At 37.5% G+C, this 16,275-nt stretch overlaps 1 protein-coding gene across 1 annotated transcript in view; it reads right to left on the bottom strand.

Moving 5' to 3' along the window:
• LOC111143421 (complement C8 alpha chain) overlaps window positions 1-14,681 on the bottom strand; it is a 62,841-nt gene extending 48,160 nt beyond the window's left edge. Inside the window, 1 exon segment of the mRNA XM_022497153.1 lies at window positions 14,511-14,681. Coding sequence (XP_022352861.1) covers window positions 14,511-14,587 — 77 coding nt within the window. The 5' untranslated portion in view covers window positions 14,588-14,681.
• Between the last annotated feature and the right edge of the window lie 1,594 nt (window positions 14,682-16,275).

Below are 16,275 nucleotides of genomic sequence, written 5' to 3'. Positions count from 1 at the left end.
GTTTTCTCGATGGTTTCCTTCACTGTGCAAATACTTTTTATTTTGGTGTGGTCCCAGTAGTTTCATTTTGCTTTTGTTTCTCTTGCCAAAAGAGACATATCTAGAAAAATGTTTCTACAAATGATGTCAAAGAGACTGCTGCCTATTTTTTCTTCTAGGAATTTTATGGTTTCAGGTCTGGCATTTAGGTCTTTCACCCATTTGAGTTTATTTTTGTGTATGGTCTAAGAAAGTGGTCCAGTTTTATTCTTTTGCCTGTAGCTATCCAGCTTTCCTAGCACTATTCATTGAAGAGACTATCTTTTTTCCATTGTATATTCTTGTCTCCTTTGTTGTGGATAATTGACCATAAAGGCGTGGGTTTATTTTTGGGTTTTCTATTCTGTTCTGTTGATGTAAGTGTCCATTTTTGTGCCAGTACCATACTGTTTTGATTACTGTAGTTTTTAGTATATCCTGACATCTGCGATTACGATATCTCCAGTTTTGTTATTCTTGTTCAGGATTGGTTGGGCTATTTGGGGTCTTTTGTGGTTCCATAGAAATTTTAGGATTATTTGTTCTGGTTCTGTGAAAAATTATCTTTTGCATTTTGGTAGGGATTGCATTAAGTCTGTAGGTTGCTCTGGATAGTATGGACATTTTAACAATACATTTAACAATTTGACAATACTCTATACAGGTGTGATGCTGGTGGGTAAATTATCTCTTTTAATTATCTCTTTTAATTTTAATAGATTTCCAGTAGTTCTATGTATACTATCATGTCATCTGAAAATAGTGACAGTTTTACTTCTTTCTTACCAATTTGGATATATTTTATTTCTTTCTCATCAGATTGCTGTGACCAGAACTTCCAGGACTACGTTGAATAAAAGGGGTGATAGTGGACATCCTTGTCTTGTTCCTGGTCTTAGAGAAAGAGCTCTCCGTTTTCACCAGTGAGTATGTTAGCTGTGGGCTTGCCATATATGACCTTTAGTATGTTGAGGTGTGTTCCCTCTGAACCTACTTTTTGAGAGTTTTTATCATTAATAGATGTCAAATTTTGTCAAATTCTTTTTCTGCCTCTATTGAGATGACCATTTTTATCTTTCATTTTATTAATGTAGCATATCATGTTGATTGATTTGTGAATATTGAACCATTCTTACGTCCTTGGAATAAATCCCACTAGATCATGGTGTATGATCCTTTTAATGTGTTGGTGGATGTGGTTTGCTAATATTTTGTTGAGGATTTTTGCATCTGTTTTCATCAGAGATAGTGTGTACTTTTCTTATGTGTTGCCTTAGTTTTTTGGTATCAGAGTAAGGCTGGCCTTGTAGAATGTATTTGGAAGCTTTCCTTCCTCTTCTATTTTTTGAACTAGTTTGAGGAGAATAAGTATTAACTCTTCTTTAATAGTTTGGTGGGATTCATCTGTGAATCTGTCTGGTCCTGGACTTCTGTTTATTGGAATTTTCTGATTACTGGTTCCATTTTGTTAGTAATAATCAGTCTGTTCAGATTTTGTTTGTTCCCGATTTAGTTTTGGAAGATTGTCAATTTCTAGGAATTTACCTATTTCTGCTAGGTTGCTCAATTTGTTGTCATATAATTTTTTGTAGTAGTCTTTTATAATCCTTTGTATTTCTGTGGTGTCAGTTCTCTTCTTTCACTTTGGATTTTATCTATTTTGGTTCTTTTTCTTGATGAGTCCAGCCAAAAATTTACCAATTTTGTTTATCTTTTCAAAGAATCAGGAGAACTAACAATTGTTTTTGAAGACTCAGAGTAGCAGAAATCCCAGTGGTTAAGAACATGGGGTTTGGGGTGAAAGGACTAACTTTGAATCTTGCCACCTGCTGACTTGGAAATCTGGTTACTTAACATCTCTTAGCTACAGCTTTCCCATCTATGGGAAATTTTTAACTATGCTAAAAACAACATTACCTGATGGAATTATTGACAATATGTTAAAATACTTATGAAGTATTTGTTAAAGGTTGGCTTTTGTTATTACATGTTAGGATGTTCCATGAATTACCTCATCATTTAATTCTCTATAATGATCCTAGGAGGCAAATATCATTAGCCCCATTTATATATAAGAAAGCTGAGATTCCTAAGAGCTAAGTAGTCCCAGAAGTCACAGCCCAAGGGTGACAAAGGCAGAATTTGACCTAGTTGGTTTGATGGCAGAGCCCATGTTCATTTCCTTATCATGCTGCTGTTTCTTCATTTCACAGACCAGCCAACAGAATTGAGAGAGTGAGAGCCTTGCCCAGGGTAGTGCAGGTAGAAGGTAGAAACTGGTCTTTCTCCAAGGCCATGTTCTTCCTGTTACCCCATGCTGCCTCCTCAGAGGTTAAAGAGCTTGTCCAGGTCACACAGAGTGAGGTGGACAAGCCACAAGCTTGCCTAGCTCCAAGCCTGAGCTTCTTCCCACAACATCATTGCTGAGACTGCAGTGTTAGAGCATGGTCAGCCCACTGAGCAAATATTGTAGGAAGACTGTCTGTTACCTCCAGTATTACCATAATTTCGGAAAGCCAGGCAGCCTCTGTTGTGACGAATGGCATGATTATCCCCCTAGCGTAGGAAAAAGGGTGCTTCACATCTCATACTAGTTATTCCATGAGTCACTAGTCATGATGAATGATGACACCCAGGTTGAAACCCAAGACAAGGAGCCATGGGGAAAGCAATGTTCATCTTTAACACTGGTTTTCAAACTTCGGTCCCAGGACTCTTGTACACTCTAATATATCAAGGAGGACTCCAAAGAGCCTTTGTTTAAGTGGGCTGCATCTACTGATACTCACAACAGTCAAAATCAGAACAGGAATTTTAGCAATATGTATTTATTGATCTATAGATAGATACATACTTAGCAATATGTATCTATTTTGATTTTAATACCAAATCCATTACATGTTACAAATATATGCCATAATTTTATTTGAAAACAGATTTCCTTGAAAAATAATTAGTGAAAAGTATGTCATTAGTCTTCATGTTTGCAACTGTATTTAATGTTTGAGTTAGTAGAATGCGGTTGGAGTCTCATTTCTGCTTCTTCAATATGTTGCTTTATGTTGCTTTTGTTGAGGTCTTTGAAGAAAATCAACCTCTTAGATGTATATAGTTGAAAATGTTACACAGTTGAGGGGAATTTTAACATTCTTTTCAGATCACTGTGGGTATTCTTCTTTGATACTACACCACAACTTTGACAAGTGGTAATTTTTAAAATGTTAGTTACAATATGGAATCTGAAATCATGTCAATGAATTTTTTTGCACCCTCTTACTTCAAAGTCCACCGGTCTATGTGTATTTTGAATGGATCTGGCACTCCTACATGATTTTTGTAACACCAGGCGTTGGAAATTTGGAAAACAATGGTTCACTATGCATATCTTAACAATGTTAACACATTTCACTCTCCAGTATAAATTAGTCAAATTTGTTAATATCACCAGTGATCTCATCAAGCTCAGTGGGTATGTTTTCCAAAATTTTAATTTTTGTTTGAAAGCTCAAAAATTTTATCATTGGTAACAAATGCTATTATTTGGTTTCCTTGAAGCGATGGGCTCCCTGTTCATTTTTGAGACAATGTCTGCCAAATAAGTCAGCCTGAATAACAATAGGTTGGCAGCTATTTTGTTGAGAAAAAACAATGTTCAAGGGGAAAAATGGCTAATTGCTTTTTCTTAAGACAACCATCATACTTCAGTACAACAGAAGTTCATTCTCCCCATTTTGTCACACAGAATATTTAAATAACTTGTATTCTAAGATTGAGGCGTTTTTCTCAGAGATTGAACTTTACTAACATTCATGATTTTTACTGTTGCAAGAGGGACTTTTTTAAGTCAGACTTAACTTCTTTCCTGTGAGTTTGATATCACTGCCTTGATTTGTACCAAGACCACAGTGTTTTTATCTGCCATAACTTCTGCACCATCAGTGAAAGCATTAACACAGTGGAAATGGCAAATGTCTTAGTGTTACTATGATATTGTTGTGAACCCACAGAGCCCCTCTGAAAAGATCCTGGGGACTCCCTGGGATCTGCAGACTACTGTTTAAGAAATGCTGATTTATAAAATGATGTTGGTATGTCATACTAGTGCTCCTGTCCCTCCAAAAGCTTCAGTGCTCAGCTCACAAACTTCCTCTCTATTCCAATTCCTTCCATCCCCCTGGGAAACCCTGTCAGCCCCATAAATGAGTTATTCAACACTTGCCTCTCAGTCACTCCTTTTCCTTGCCTCCAGGGACCTTTTTCCTCACTCCACTATCTTCTATGGTCAATCCTGATCCTTCTCACTTGCTAAAACAGCTTCTTCTCCAAATCACTAGTCCGTGAGTCATCTGTGAATGGTTATTTGGGGGTTATTCTCCTTCTGTATTATATGTTCAAGGATTCCCAGTTCACTTTCATTTGAACTTCTTTGAGACTTTTACCCTTGTGACACCTAAGCTTTCTATAAATAATATCCCCTCCTATTTTCATTTCCCTTTGCAACTAGTTTTGAGTCTATGATCTATCATTTTCAAATCATAATTATGTCCTAAATTTCTGGACTCTACTGCTCCTTTAATCATGCCTACCTCTAAAACCCAATCCTGAACAAATCCAACTCTCCCTCTTTATCTGGTTAACTCCTAAGTATCTTTCAATGTCATCCTAAAGTTCATTTCCCTAGGGAAATATTTTTCCTCCCCTCATCTGGTTTGATCAGTCTCTGCACATCTTCTCAACATTTAATTATCACCCTTGTAATATTTGTCTAATTTCTGTCTTCACCAGATTGTGAGCTCTATGAAGGCAGATACTCTCTGTATATTTGTTTACTGTCCCTATCAGGGTGCCAGACCCAACGAAAGTGTTCAGTGAATATTTAGGAAAGGGAAAATAAAAAAAAATGAAAGGAGAAGAGCAGGGAGGGTGAGGGACAAAAAGGGAAGAGAGGAGGGAAGGGGGAGAGAGGGAGAGGAAGGAAGGAAAGAAAGAAAAGAAGGGAAAGAATGAGACCAATTTACAGGAAATAGAGTGACATTGTTTAGAGACTTACTTGAACCTAATCTAGGGTTAGAAGCTAATTAATTAATTCTGATAACTAGACATTCAAATGGCTCAAGATTCTGTCTATGTGTCATTTTTCTGATAGACCGTCTTAAGAATAAAAGTTTGAAGTATAGGGACATGGAAAAAGACAGGGTTCTAATCATCAAAAGAAGGGTAGAAGATACATGGTGAAGGTTTGGGAACAGAAAATGACTCCAGGATTAGTTTTGCATCTCACTATGGAATTGTCAAGATAATGTCAGTGTAAGCCCACAGAGACTGCATTATGATGTCAAAGTGGAAGGAAACAGTATTAATGGGTGGAAGCAGAAGCCTAGACAGAGCAGGTCTGTGTTGCTGTAGTTTTTAAAAGCTTTGTGACATGATGTCTAGACAGAAGCACACATAGTAATGCTATCACTGAAGCAGGAGTACAGAAAGTACGCAAGGACCATTCATTAAGTCATTATAGGGCTCCAACCTTTTAGCCAATATCAATATGTCCAGCATTTTCTCGTATCATTCCAATGAATCTTTAAATGGAGTTTATTTTTTGCTTATTATAAAAGTAATACATTCTCTTTAAAGAGAACATAAAAGAAAAAAAATGCCTCCAACCCTCCCACGATTAATATTTTGTTATATTTCCTTCCGCTCCATTTTCATAATATAATTGAGGTCATACTGAGTATTACATTTTACATCCTGATTTTCCACTTAATACCATAGCAGAAATGTAAAGTATTTATGATGGCTACACATGGTTCCACTTGTCTAACAGCAAAAAATTAGATTATTGACCAGCCAGTATTTCCATATTCTAAGTTCCTTCCTGAAGACACTTCCTGTAGAATGGGATGGTTGGGTTGAAGGATACAGGTGATTTTAAGGCTTATGACACTATGGCCAAATGGCTTTCCAGAAGAATTATATCATTTTTTTTTTTAGGAAACCATGGATAAATCTGTGATCTAGTAAAGCTCAGCAAATAGTTTTAAAGCATCACCAAAAAATAAAAAAATAAGAAAAGCATCTCCTAACTGCTGAGAATCTACTCATGCAATAACACTGAGAGTCAGGAGTTTTTTTATTATAATTTTTAGTTTACATCTACTTTGTTATGCTACAATGAGCAAGTTTCTTTACCTAACTGGCTTTTAGGTTTTTTTGTTTTGTTTTGTTTTGTTTTAATCTATAGAATCACCACAAGTCAATATAGTACTATGGCAGGATTTCTCAAAGTGGTCTCTGGGGAGTGCTCAACCTGGGGTTGGGAAGGAAGAGAAGAAAATTTACATGGTCAAATTTGGATAAATTGCATACAACATCCTACTCTTAGAAATATAAAATGCAACATATTAGAGGCCCTGAGAAGTTCTGTATTCTAATTTGCACAACACAGCATTCCCCCAGTTTTTGAATACATCATTTCTTGTTTCATGTAACATCTGTAAGATTGTGTAATGCAATTGAGGGCATACTGATCTAACACAAAGTGGTTTGGATTCCACCAAGCATGTATTACAATCCAGTTTCTGCGACCTACTGAATTTTGATTTCCTTATAAGTGAAAATAGGATACTAATAACTTGTGAGACTGTTTTGAATATGGGCTAAGATCATGAATATAAAGCCCCAAGCACAAGCCCGATGTACATGTCAGTTCCTTCTCTCTAACCTTCTCAACCCCATACATGCTCATCAAAACTCTCCATCTGTATCAAAATGGTATTGAATGCCTACACTGTATAGGGCTGTGAACTAGTGACATCCTACCCATTTGACTTTTTAAAGAGGTTCGCACAGAAGGCAAAGGGCCTAAAACCTGGAGTTGAACATGCCATCTCTGAGTCAAATGCTTGACCCTGCAAAGTGGCTACCTTAGCAATTGAGATCACATAATAATTAATTGTCTAAAAGGTTAGAAGGCCTAACCCTGATTATTGCCAGGGGATCATCCTATTAAGTTGGCTCAGCTTATATTTAAGACTGATTATCACTAATTATAACATCTTGAAGCAGATCCATTCAGTTATTACATGGAAATTACATCATGAAACTGAGGTATTTTAAGTTGACTTTGAAATTTGGCTGAGTCCCTGGTGACCTCCATATTGCTAAATCTGGTGGAAAGTTTTCTGACTTGGTCTTACTTTCCTCTGTTAGCCATTGTTCCCTTCTTGATATTGGCCTGTCTTAGACAACTTCAGCACCACACTTCCTGCCTCCCTCCTGACCTCTGTGGCCAGTTCTTTTTGAGTTCTCTACGAACTAGAAGGCCTCAGGGTGCAGTACTGCCTTTCTTTTCTCTTTCTGCTTCTCTCACTCTTAGGAAGTTGAGACCATCTCCTGGGCTTCCCATGACTTTATGCTAATGCCTCCTCACTTTAGATCTTCAACCTAGACCACTCTGTTGAAATTCTGTTTTCTTTATCCAACCGCCGCATGTTAGATCTCCACCAAGTCAGTGCCTCTGAGGCATGGCAAACTTTCAATGGTTCCAAATATCAACTCTTTATTTTCTTCTTCTTTTTTTTTAAGATTTTATTTATTTATTTGTCAGAGAGAGAGATCACAAGTAGGCAGAGAAGCAGGCAGAGAGAGAAGAGGAAGCAGGCTCTCCGCTGAGCAGAGAGCCCAATGTGGGGCTCAATCCCAGGACCCTGAGATCATGACCTGAGCCAAAGGCAGAGGCTTAACCCACTGAGTCACCCAGGTGCCCCTTAACTCTTAATTTTCTTCTAACCAGTTTCTCTCTCTGTTTTATCCACATCCAAAAGTGGAACCACCATAACACACAGTTGCTTATGCCAGATACCTGGCCATGGTCTTTAACTACCTCCTTCCCCTAACCTCTATATCCAATCCTTTGGAAATTTCTGTCATTTTACTTTCAAGATATATGTCAAATATCTTCCCTTCTGTCTCCCTCTACTGCTACAACTCTAATTTAAGGTACCATTATCTCTCGCCCAGATCACTGCTATGGCCTCCTGTGGGACCTCCCACTGCAGCTTCCTCCCATTCCTTCTCTGCACAGCCACCAGGATGATTTTTTTTTTTTAATTAGAAATCAGATGATCCCTGCCCCCCATTATAAGGCCCTCTAGTGTTTTTTGGCTGGCTGGTTGGTTGGTTTTTAGTACAAATATTCTTCATCATGGTCCCAAGGTCCCCTGTGATCTGGTCTCTGTGCACATTTTGGACATCCTTTCAGGGCACAATCCCCTACTCTCATGCTGTTCCCATCCTTCAGGGCCAGGAGCATGATGGGCCATTTACCACTGGAAGGTCTTCACCGAGGTTGATCTCTCCATTCTCCCTTATTCTTCACATGGCTTCTCCTTACTGTCCTACATCCCTCAGCTTAAATCCCACCTCTAGAGAAAACCTACCAGCCACCCTGTCCTTTCATTACTATAATACCCTCTATCAAAAGGCCTTATTAGTTTCCTTCATAGTACTTATCATAGTTTTTTACTGTAAAGTTTTGTTTACATGTTTATCGACTCCATCACTACACTGTAAATTCCATGAGGGTAGGAACATTATCTGTCTAGCACCTAGCATACCTGGAGTGTGTACTGAATGAATAAATGGACAAACAAATGAATGGATGGATGAAATGAACAAATGAAAAGTATCTTCTCTGTGCTGGGTACATACAGAATTCCACACAGAACTTCTGGTTCTAGGCACATGCCAGGTTTTCCTGCGGTGTGTTCATAATGCTGTTTCCTCTGCATGGAATAATCACACCTCATTCATCTGGCTGAAACTTCCCAGTTCAGTTAAGCCTCTCTTCCTCTAGGTAGCTTTCTTTGACCTGCCTGCCCTATGTTAACATCATGCCATATACATAGAGCTTCTCATACTTTATCTCCATCCCTACACTGCACCTATAACAAGACAGAGGTCACAACTATATTGTTTGCAGGCCAGTGCTAAGTGTAGTACTTTGCATATGGTAGGAACTCAGAACAAATGTTGGGTATAAATATAGTTCCTCATTCACTTTTATATTATTTCATTTAAATAATATAAGAACCCTGTGGGGTGGGAACTATTACACCCATTTGATAGGTAAGTAAGACAGAGTCATAGGGAGATGAAATAAACTTGCTTAAAGGTATATAGGTAGTAAAATGACAAAGTAAGGATTTAAATGAAGGTTGTTGGACACTAAACATATACACTGTATTAGCATTCCAAGATACACTATGAAGGATTTCTGACAAAATGGAAAGAGAGTAATAAAAATAATATTTAAAAGCTTACCATGTGCCATTTTTGTGCTAAGTACTTCGTATGAATTCTCCTAACTCCTGAGAAGCACTCAGTGAAATATGTATCTCTGTTTTATAGATGGGAAACTGGAGTCTTAGTTTAATTTGCCCAAATTCTAGAGCCACTAAGTGGTGAAGCCAAGACGTAAACCCAGGTTGATCTCCCTCCAAATCCCACACCCGATGCCACTTGAAGTATAGTTAACGATTAGTTAACCTGAACAAAAGTGTCCACATTCACATGGCTCACTTCTGAGTCACACCCACTACTCTGACTGTTCAAAGTATTTAAAAATGCACATAGCTTGAATACATACTGATTTCCAGTTATCTGGACAACCTTTGAAAATAGTCACATGGCCTTAGCCCAGGGTATTTTGGTAAACACACTCTGATGCCTGGTGAAATAAATAAAACAGAGAAGGATCATGATTTAAACTTCTCAGAGTCCATGACCTCTGTGTCCTATTTAATAAAACAGAGGTCATCCTCCATGTTTGAGATTCTTACTCATGTTTGCATCAGTCCTTCTAAAGCAATTTTGTTCATTCTCCATCAATGGAAATTTTTGGTTGAAAATGTTATATTTGCATTACTTATCAAAATGAAGACTTTTTTTGTCTTTTTTTCTGGTGGGTGAGGTTAGCAGGAATGGTGGAGATAATAGCCATTTGGCAATTAGAAGAGCTGACTGTTCCACTAGGTGGCCAAGGGATTTAGAACCTGTAAGACTGCTTTCTTTCCTCTCTGGCTCTGGTCCTCAATCAGGGGATAATACTTAAAACAAATCTTAGGGGGACATGATGAGGCTTAATTGGCCAGTATTCTTAAAATGCCTGGCAGAGAGGTCTGGTTGTTATGTAATATGCTCCTTCTCTCTCTCTCTGGGGCTCAAGTTTTCTCCTTGCCACACGAGTGGATGGATTAAACCAGATGTTGTCTGTGTCGATCCTAATTCCAAAGGTCTGTGATATAGAAATGATGGAAGCAGCAGACAAGAACATTAGAAGAGTTACTGCACATATATCCACGTATGGAAGGAGACTCATGAACATGATGATAAGTGGAAGACACAAAAGAATACCAAGGAAACTTTTAAAGCTGAAAATCATTACACAGAAATGAAAAAAACTCATTGAATGGCTTAACAACAGATTAAATACTGTGGAAGAAAAGATTAGCAAACTTGAAGAAACAGTGACAGAAGCTATCCAAAATGGAACAAAAAGATAAACAGACTGCCAACAACAACAAGAGTACAGCCTCAGTGGGCTGTGGGATATCAAGCAGTCTAACCTATCTATGACTGTACTATCAGAAAGAAAAGAGATTATGGGGCAGAGAACATATTTAAGTTAATAATGGCAAAACTTTTTTACAAATTTGCTGAGAACTATAAACCTATAGAACCATACCAAGGTGTATCATAATCAAATTGCTGGAAATCAGTAATAGAGAGAAAATTGTAAAAGCAGTCAATTTTTTTAAAATGACATATTACACAAAGAGGAAAGCATATTTTTCCTCAGAGACTGTGCAAACCGAAGATAATGGAATGACATATTTAAAGTGATGTGATAAAGGCAAAATAAAGACATCTTCAGGCCACTGAAAATGGAGAATTCATCAACAAAAGTCATTCTGCATTGCAAGAAATGTCAAAGGAAGTTACTCAGTGAGAATAAAAATATCAGAAGCTGTATCATATTATTTGAAAGTAGGCTGTGATATCTTAGGGATATATGTTGTAAATCTAAGAACAATAACAACAGCAACAAGAAAGCAGAATAGTGAGTAAATAATTTGGAACTAGAAAAAATATTAAATCTAAAAGGTAAAAACCAGAATTAAAGAACAAATGGGACACATAGAAAGCAAATAAAAATGTGATAAGCAAATGCAGAGTTATCAGTAATTACAATTTATATAAATGGTATAAATACGTGATTAAAAGACAGTGATTGTTAGACTAGATACTGAAGCAAAATTCATCTATGGGCTATCTACATGAAGCATGAAAGTATGAACCTTAAAGTATGAAGAATCAGATAAGTCAAAATAAAATAGTAGAAAAAACTCACCATGCAAACAATAATCATAAGAAAGCAAGAATAGTTATACTAATAATAGACTACAGAACAAAACCAATTGCTATGGATAATGAGAGCCTTTCATAATGATAAGGAGGCAAGTCATCAAGAAGACATAATTATTCTAAATATAGATAGATCATAGGTAGGTAGATAAATAGAGAAACAGAGTTTGAAAACACGTGAAGCATAAACTGCTTCTTTTTGCTTTCAGGAACTGAAAGGAGAAGTAGACAAATCCACAGAGATAGCTGGAGACTGCAACATCCCTCCCTCAGTAATAAATAGAACAAGGAGATGAAAACTTGAGCAACATGAACAGCCATCTTGATTTAATGACTTAGCACTACACCCAACAACACAGAAATACACGCTTTTGAGTGCACACAATATATTCACTAAGAGATCATATATTCTTTATCATAGAACAATCTCAAGAAATTAGAAGGACTGAAAATTGTTTAAACTTTTTTATTGGATGCACATTATTTTATTTAAGAATGTGGCTTTCTTTTTTTTTAAGTTTTTTTTATTTATTTGACAGAGAGAGAGAGATCACAAGCAGGCAGAGAGGCAGGCGGCAGGGGGGTGGGGGAGCAGACTCCCTGCTGAGCAGAGAGCCCGATGCGGGGCTCGATTCCAGGACCCTGAGATTATGACATGAGCTGAAGGCAAAGGCTTAACCCACCGAACCACCCAGGCGCCCCAATTTTCTTTAATTTTCATGCGATCATTTTATACATAAGTTTAAATTTATTTTACAAATAACATGATCATGCATATATTACATTTTTTTAGAATTAGATTATTTCTTGCCCAACATTATCATTTAATATTTGGAATTTTTGAAATTATTATTATTTTTTATTATGTTGTGTTAGTCACCATACAGTACATCACTAGTTTTTGATGGAGTGTTCCAAGATTCATTGTTTACATATAACATCCAGTGCTCCATGCAATACATGTCCTCCTTAAGTTGTTTAAACTTTTTAAGGCAACACACATGCTAAAATGTATTATTTATATAAAAGATGTAATGGAGATCTATTGATACTTGAGACTGGATATTACAACTGGTTTCAATCATCACAATTTTATTTTATTTTTTTAAAGATTTATTTACTTATTTATTTGCCAGAGAGAGAGAGAGCGCGCGCACAAGTTGGGGAGCAGCAGGCAGACGGGGAAGAAGAAGCAGGCTCCCACTGAGCAAGGAGCCCAGGCGGGACTCGGTCCCAGGACCCTGGGATCATGACGTGAGCTGAAGGTGGACACTTAACTAACTGAGCCACCTAGGTATCCTTCATCACCATTATTTTTAAATGTTTTTCTCAATCCCATATTTCTATTAGGGGTTGATAATAAGCAAATGGTAAAGAAGAGCTCATAAAAATAAAAATGTACTAAAAATTTTAAAAATTAAAAAAATTAATTTAAGTGTACCATTGAAAACATAAATGTATATCATCTGTTCTTCTCACTGTTAGGTTTCATATAAGATTTTATTTGGGGCAAAAAGTGTGACACTTAAGTTTTGTAAATGTTTGAAAGCACTGACCAAACTTGCTGATCCAATGCCAACTGGCACATGATACATTTGTTCTATCTAATTTTTGTCAACCATCTGAGAGAATGGAAAGACCAAAATATGACAATAACAATCACACAACACCGCTGGCAGTAGTTTCCACTGAATGCTTGCAAAGGCATTGTCTTAGGTACTTTCATCCATTTGTTCCTCTGAATTTCCTTCCATTTTACAGCTCAGAACACTTACGTAACTTGCCTGAGATCACACCAACAGTCAATGCCAGGGCCATAATTCTAACCCAGTAAAATCATTTCACCATGTAATGTTCCATTTTCAAAGCCTGGGTCAGATAAACTGGCATTAGACACATAAGACCTCATGATTTCCTACTTCAGCACTTTGTGAAGTATTTAATTGGTTCTCTTTTGCCTTGACTTCAAATTTGCCTCTTCACTGGTCTGTCTTCTTTGATAAGTTCATCAAACATCAAGAAGCTTTGTTCATTTTCAAAAAGGATTACAATGATAAGTTTTATAATTAAGAGTATCTCAGCAGAGATTTCCTTTACCACTGTTCTCTTGCCTTTATCTTGTAATTATTAGAGGTGAATTTTCTGATTTTTCAAAAGTGTATTTGCTTTAAATACAAGTCGCAAATGAACTACTTGTAAAAAATGCCTTTCCCCCTCCTGATCTGTTATGTAAAGGAAATCTCTCTTGCTCTAGCATTTAAAAGCAATAATGATTCAAAATTAAATCACTCAACAAGAACTTGAATAAAATAGCTCAACTTAAAATCTTCAGTGTTTGGGAGACAAGGACTGCTTTCAAACTACCCCAAAGCTAAAATAAGGGGCTGTTTAAGCACCATAACATATTTGATGTTATGTAAAAACCTGAAGCCAGGCTGGACAATTCAAGGAAATGAAATGAGCAAAATTGCAATGTACCTATGAAAATATCACTTCCATTCATTACCCTACAGCAAAAGGTAAACTCATTTTAAGAATGAAATGACCCAGCATCTCTATAGTCTCTCGCCTTTCGCAAGATGATGTTATTAACATTACCTAATTGTATCTCCCCTCAAACACTATGAGATGGGAATTTTCAAGATTCACAAACAGATGAGTAGCGGTTAGCTGTCTGACATTACTCAAGAGAATTATTATTTATTAAACCGAGTATACTTTATATCTGGGACCTTATTTCATATTCATCAGTTCTTACAGATGAGACATTATTTTTCTCATTTCCAGCTAGGGAACCTGAAGCTCAAAGAGATTAATTGGTGCCCTCCAGATTGCCCAACTATCGAGTATTAGATCTCAGATTAGATTAGACTGAGTGATTTGTATCTAGGTCCATCGGACTCCAAGGACATGCTCTTTTCACTGCCCTGCACTCCTTCACTGGATTGGTAATAATATGAAAGACATCACATTCCATCCTAAAATCACCTGTTGCAAACACGAAAGGGTCTTAGCGCCCCACTCGGTGATCCCTAGGTACAAATCTTGCAGAATTATGATCAACTCACCGGTTCACCTTCTCCTGAATGGTTACCCCAGGCTGACAAGTCATCAAAGACAAGATGAAGAAAGCAGCAGCAAACATCTCATCCACCCTATGTTACTTAGAATGAATAAAATTATTCAGAGAGCTGGAGTCAAAGATGTCTTCAGACTGGGACTGGTAAGATCAATGCAATGTTTGGAACCAACAGAACTCACTCAATTCTCATTGAGATGTGGTTAATTAGTGACTAAGGTATTGATTAGCCAAACACCCTAAAATCTCAGACACCAAAGGCCACTGTCCTTCAGACCTTTTGAAAAATAATATCCATATGGTTGAGGAAAGGAGGATTTGCAACCAATACCAGTCTAGCAAAGAGATCTTATTTTCAGAATGAGGCAAAGCCAAATTAAGAGAGAGTCGCGGAATTCACTCGGTCTTTCTGAGTGGCTCTTGGAACTACTAAAGTCAGATCGATTTGCTTTTGAAGACTGAAACAAGGCTAACACTGGTGTATCAGCTTGGTCATAAACAGCTGCCCAAATGTAGAAAATGCTAATAGTTACATAAAGGTTCTACAATGTGTTGCCAAACATTGGGAGCCTGAGAGCTGTTGTAAATTAATGGACTTTCTGCTTTTCTTCCAGATATTAGATATGAAGACCCAGCATATTTGTGTCTTGAGGGGACCAGATGTCTTCCATAGACATCTCCAGAAACGTTCTTTAGAATTACAGTGACAGCTACACAGCTGCACCAATGATCTCATACCTACATACATTCTCTTACTCTTCCAGACATATTCATAAATTAATTAAATAAGTAGAGATGGAGAGACAGGAATAACTGAACATGTGGCAGGCCTGTCATATGTCTTATTTTACTGAGCCCTCACAAGTCGATGATAGAGGAATGATTAATTTCATTTTGCAGTTGAAGAAATGATAGTTCAGAGAAGTTAAGTAGCTTGCCCAAAGGATGTACAGCCATCTTGATCTCTTTGGGAATATTTAAATTCTCTCATTAGCAGGATGACCTGATAGTATCATTATTCATCTCAAATAAAGTAATGAAAAATTTTAATGAACAACTTGTATGCTTAAGAAATATTTAGTTGTGGGGGCGCCTGGGTGGCTCAGTGGGTTAAGCCTCTGCCATCAGCTCAGGTCATGATCCCAGGGTCCTGGGATCGAGCCCCGCATCGGGCTCTCTGCCCCGCAGGGAGCCTGCCTCCACCTCTCTCTCTCTCTCTGCCTGCCTCTCTGCCTACTTGTGATCTCTGTCAAATAAATAAATAAAATCTTAAAAAAAAAAAAGGAAATATTTAGTTGTGGAGATTTTAATAAGGCACTCAGTTGGTTTTGCCTCTACTTTTCAGACATTTAGGCAAGCATTTGACAGAAGTGGAGACTGTTATGGGTCCTAAAAAAACCCCTGACGTCCCTGATTTCTGTGTCTTTCTCGCATGTGCGAAGGAATTTTTGAGTGATGTGAGGAGAAAATCAGAGGCCCACTAGGAGTCTGTAACAGTGGTGTCAATGAGGAGTGATTTTGCCCTTGAGAGGACCTTTGGTAACATCCAGAAACATTTATGGTTGTCACAACTTTGGAGATTATGCTCCCCGCAAGCAGTGGGTGCTAAACATCTTACAAAGCATGGGACAGCACCCCACCCCTGGGGCCCAACAAGGGATTATCTGGCCCCAAATGTCAATAGTGTCAAAGTTGGGGAACACCACCCCACAAAAAAGCTGGTTTGCTTTCCCCTGATGCCTGGGATTCTGGGG

The sequence above is a fragment of the Enhydra lutris genome, unplaced genomic scaffold, assembly GCF_002288905.1.
Source record: "Enhydra lutris kenyoni isolate GAN:26980312 unplaced genomic scaffold, ASM228890v2 scaffoldscaffold9, whole genome shotgun sequence".
NCBI lineage: Eukaryota > Metazoa > Chordata > Mammalia > Carnivora > Mustelidae > Enhydra > Enhydra lutris.
Note: the sequence above shows the minus strand (reverse complement) of the source record. Positions and strands in the feature narration are given on the sequence as shown.